At 38.7% G+C, this 5,000-nt stretch overlaps 1 protein-coding gene across 3 annotated transcripts in view; it reads left to right on the forward strand.

Annotated features, from left to right (window-relative positions):
- Positions 1-5,000, forward strand: part of LOC138050077 (myosin-2 heavy chain-like) — a 108,420-nt gene that overhangs the window by 7,444 nt on the left and 95,976 nt on the right. For all 3 annotated transcript variants that reach the window (XM_068896565.1, XM_068896562.1, XM_068896568.1), the window contains one exon: positions 2,836-3,133. In XM_068896565.1, coding sequence (XP_068752666.1) covers positions 2,869-3,133 — 265 coding nt within the window. In that variant the 5' untranslated portion in view covers positions 2,836-2,868. The remainder of the gene's footprint in view (positions 1-2,835; positions 3,134-5,000) is intronic.

Consider the following 5,000-nt stretch of genomic DNA (forward strand, 5'->3'; position numbering starts at 1 on the left):
ATTAATTACTAGGTGATCATCCAAGGTAGCTTGGTAGAGACCCATGTATACATTTGTACAAAATGGAGCATTTGTCTTTGTTACATTGTTCATAAAAAGGAATCCAGTGTAGCTTATTAAATAGTGCTACCCGATGACGCTTGGCGGTCTGCGTACAAGATACAGAAGATAACTCGCGCTGCGCACTTTTGTAACTTTAAAACTCTATTTAATGACTCCTTGTCACACGATGAGCAGATAACACTCACATAACTCAATACCGGGCGAATTATAGCATTGTAGTATAGTAGGCATTGAGATAACGGCAAAAATACTCTAATCTTATGTAATACAGTATCCACGAATAAAGCCTCTTACAAATCATTTCGACATGCAAATTAAAAGAAAGCATGTCGTCAATTTCTAAACCCAAGAGGGTAGCACTGTTTGCAATTTCAAGGGTTTTTACTCCATCTGTTGTGACATTCGGTAAGCTCAAGTCTCTTTTATTCTCGATTTAGAAAACGTTGGATCCTATCTCGCAACAGCAGATAGTTCGAAAAACAACTCCAAACTGAAGTTGAGTTTCGGGAAGTGCTGGGACTTTGAAAAATAGATGCTGTTTATTCTTCAACAGCTTGACGAACTTGGGGGGTTTCTCGAGTTTCATGATTGACAGCAAAGGCTCTGGCGATGCTAGTCCTAACCTGGTTGTTCGAAAGGATAGCTTCCACGATATCTGACACATTCATGATGATTCCCGCTGTCAGATTCCATTTTTGTTTGTTGTGTTGTAGGGACTTTTTGGAAAGGTTAACATGAGGTATTATCATATTGAGATTTGTTCGCAAGGTACCGTATTGGGAAAGTGTGTAACATACCTTTGCGATTCGGTGCGACAAGCATGGTAAAAGGGTTACGAAATTTGCATTGAGAATATAGAGACAACACAGACTCCTTATGTTAAGTTGTAGTCGTTGTTAATTGTATTTCAAGCTCATGTCCAAAGATTTCAGTATATGTCTTACAACTTTCATACAATGATATACGTGATTTACCATGAATGCGTATTTTTCATAATGACTATCTGCATTTCAATACATTTTGTTCTCATTTCACATAAGATGTGTGCATTTCAACAGGTCAAGTGAGAATAAGTATTAATTTTGAAACACATGGCACGCCATAGCAATCCTTAGACAAACTGAACTGGGCATTGGAATTTCCGGACTCTAACCCTAACCTAACAAGCTTAGTCAAATGAACAAAATCTTCTTTTAATTTATTGATGAAAGGAAAGGAAAGGAACTTTATTTAAGTGTCTAGTCAATTTAGCCCTGGAGCGCTAATTGGGGACACTGTAAAGTGAAATTAACAATCAACGCAAATAAAGTCAAATGTTGGTTTTTGAGGAGAGGGGAAACCGGAGTACCCGGAGAAACCTCTCGGTGCAGAGTAGAGAATTTTAACAACGTATTGAGAACATTCCTCAGGCTGAGAGTAGATTAAGAACGTTTTTATTTTGTTCATTTGTATTTTAAATGAAAGCATAAAATATAGGTAAATAAATGTAAATTAACTCAAATATTTAAGGGCATATTTTGTATAACATAACGATGGTTTTCTTAGTAGATGTTATTAGATGTATTTATACTCATGCGTACTGTCTCGGGAGTGAAAAGTAAGTGCTTTCATTACAAGGTGAACCCCGGATGTTTTTGTTAATCCCTTACCGCCTCCTCTCACGCATGTGCAGTTATTCAACCGGAAACAGATTTTTTCGGTTCCGGTCCAAAGCCTCCCCTTGCCCGTTCCGCGGGTGGAGGCTCTCAAAACGAGATTGAGATATTGATGGTTAGAATATTTGAAATGTCATGTATTTGAACTGTGGAATGGACATAAAATGAAAAGTACAAAGATCATCGCAGTTACATAAGGTACTTAAGCCTGAACTTGAGTGCTCATGAGTGCTCATAGGTCACCATGGCAACAAAAGAATAGTATAGTTAAATAGAAATCTGTGGGTATATTAGAGGCGTTGACTCTTCTAGCTTCCACGGTCGCATGAAAGAAGGGCAAGTGTTTGACGAAAGAATTAAATTGCTTTATTAAGTCAGGTTTCCCAATATTACTTTGTTGAATCCAATTGGCTTTCAGCGGATAACGGAAATTAACATGAGCAGAAACAAAAAAAAGAAAAACGTGAGCGAATCGTCAACACCGGTTTCTCCATTGTATTACGTAACTACAATCCTAGACAAAACTGTTGGGAAGGTTAGCACTTTTGAAGTCTTTATTGCTTCTCTCCCCTCCCCCCTCCTTCAATGTTGTGCAAAACTGAATGGTTTCAGTGGAAAATTGTTGACTTACCTTCCAACATTGAATAGGGGGGAGGGGGGCTACGTAAGAGAAAGTGAAACTATTTCTTTTGAGCTTTAACAGAAGCAGGTTGAAATACAGCTCTGGTGTGGTTCATTTACATAACCTTCCCAACTACTTTTGTCTTTGATTGTAGGTGCTATGAAGGTTCTAACGAAGACATATTTCATGAATGTTAATGCAGAATGAAAGAGGGTTCAGATTAAGGGGTTGTTTTTTTAGTCTATCCACTACTAATCCTGGCACTTTGTTTTGAATGTCGTGTAAATCGATATATTAATGGCTATATTTTTTAATGCTTGTAACAATCCTTAAACGATAAAAATGCCTATCTAATAGTTAAGACGAAAAAAAAAACACTGTTAACCGTCTTGAAAACAATCGTTTGCCATATTTTACCAGCATAGCGATTATTAGAACAAAAAATTGACTTGGTACCTGGTATTGTATTAAACCTTATTGCTCCTCTTGCTGTAGGAAAGACTGCTAACAAATTACCACAAGAAGGAGATGGATAAAAGGCACCGTAATATCTTGAAGCATCACCGGCCCTATCTGTTAGAGAACCTGCAACCCATCAAGTTATTACCATATTTGACCAGCATTCTGGACGAATCAGACCGTCAGGAAGTAAGACAAGAGCCTACAACAGAGCAACAGATTGACAAACTGTTAGACATAATATCCAGGAAAGGCCCAGATGCTTTTGGCGAGTTTATAAAGGCTTTAGAAACAAAGCAGATGTTTATAGCTCTCTATTTAAAACGAGAAACAGGTAACACTAGAAGCACAATTATCAAATAATTATAGTCAGTGATGGTCAGCACTATTGGGGGCGGGGGAGCAATGTCATATTATTCACATCTATCTTTTGGCCATGTGATTTACCAGCTTCAACAGTGTTCTACTTGTTTCGCTTGCGCAAATAACAACGGTCTGTTTGAGGGAGAGTAAAGTAAGGCTTCTTTTTGCTCAGTCATGATCTCTTTGGAGCGTGAATGTCGTGTAGCAATAAGTTATAATGGAGTTCTCAGAAGTATGCCTTTCAGACTTTCCTGTCGATTTTGGGTATTAATCGCGAAAGCCGAGGTTCACTTTGCGAAAACGACATAGTAGCTTACTCTTTTGACGGACAGCAGCTCAAGGCACGGTAACGAATCCTGCAATCTCATTGGTTGTTAGCGCGGTCAGGATTTTCCTATCTCTGCCCAAGGTCACGGTAACGCTTTCGTGAGTTTTTATCCGTGTGTTTACAAAAATTGAAAGAGTTTTATGTAAACAAATTTAAGCTTTGAAGGGCTAAAACTCGCTACTTCTTGGAGTCGGACAGCCCTGAATGGCACAGCGAGAGTGAATTTTACCACGAGGCTTGGTGGTCAATTTTTGAGCATATGACGTCATCATGCATAACCAAGGCCTGTTCTGTACGGGGTACAGAAGGTTAAAATTCTATTGGTGAAGCGCAAATAATATCTAAGAAAATTCTCAAGGATCTCTTTATTCAGTATGAGCTTCTAAATGTTGATTAATTTCAAAAAAGATTTGTGGCAGTACCTAGAATACTAGCATTGTAAATTCCCTAATCACGCGATTAACTTCCCAAGCACAGAGCAAAACAACAATGACAGACAATTAAAAAACTTTATCCGTCATCTTCATAGCATAGATTACACGCCCACCCCTTAGTTTTTTATCAACTTACTCCTTTCTGCAGGGGGAACTGCACTTCTTTGATTTACAGTTTACTGATTTTGGGCATCATGAGGCTTCTCTGTTTTTAGAAATGACTGATTGTGTGTATGTGTAGTAATATCGTGTAATCTCTGCTCTGTTGATGACGGGTAAAATCTGAAGCAAACTTCAACTTCCAATAAGTCTCCTTTATTTTATTTTATTTTATTTTATTTTATCAGTCATCTACCACAGTGATTACATAAGAGTTTTGAGTCATGAGGGCACCTATCCCAAGCCAAAAACCAGAAAATTAGAAAACCAAACGCACTAGATTTTATTTGCTTACAGTATAGGCATAACTTGTTGTAAAACTTGCAGAATTTGTGATTGTTAGCAGACGAATTTTGAGTGTTGAACACCTTACTTGTTCCCTTGTTGAAGCAGCCCTTGTGCTGTGGGTTTTGAACACTGGGGTGTCAGCACCTGATAGGTGCATAACAATCTTTATCCATCTTGATGTTATTTCTTTTGACACTCTTATATTGGTGTGTAAAGGTGAACTGATGAACACTTGATCTTCCCCCGCTCGGAGAGTTGCAGGGCATGCCACATACCCCCCCGGTACTCCTCAAGGGCTGAAGCTACACACAGCCTGTCATCTGAGCGAAATCTTGTGATATTGATCAGAGGTTGTTCCATACTTATGGCAGAGTGATTTATAAGTTGGTCAATGTAAAGCCAATATGAGGTAGCACCATCTTTACGGATGTTCTGAAGTTTCATCAAGTAAACTGTCTGGCAGTGTTGTCCTGTTACCAGTCCACGAAACATAACCAACTTATAGGCGAGGGATTTTAAGCTAAGTTCCTGTAATGAATGAAATTTTCTGAGGTATTGAAGGACTTCTGACGGTGTCCCAGGCGTACGTACGCCGGGACTGAAAAACCGCTCTGATGAATCGTTGAACA

This window comes from Montipora capricornis, chromosome 1, assembly GCF_036669925.1.
Source record: "Montipora capricornis isolate CH-2021 chromosome 1, ASM3666992v2, whole genome shotgun sequence".
Classification (NCBI taxonomy): Eukaryota; Metazoa; Cnidaria; class Anthozoa; order Scleractinia; family Acroporidae; genus Montipora; species Montipora capricornis.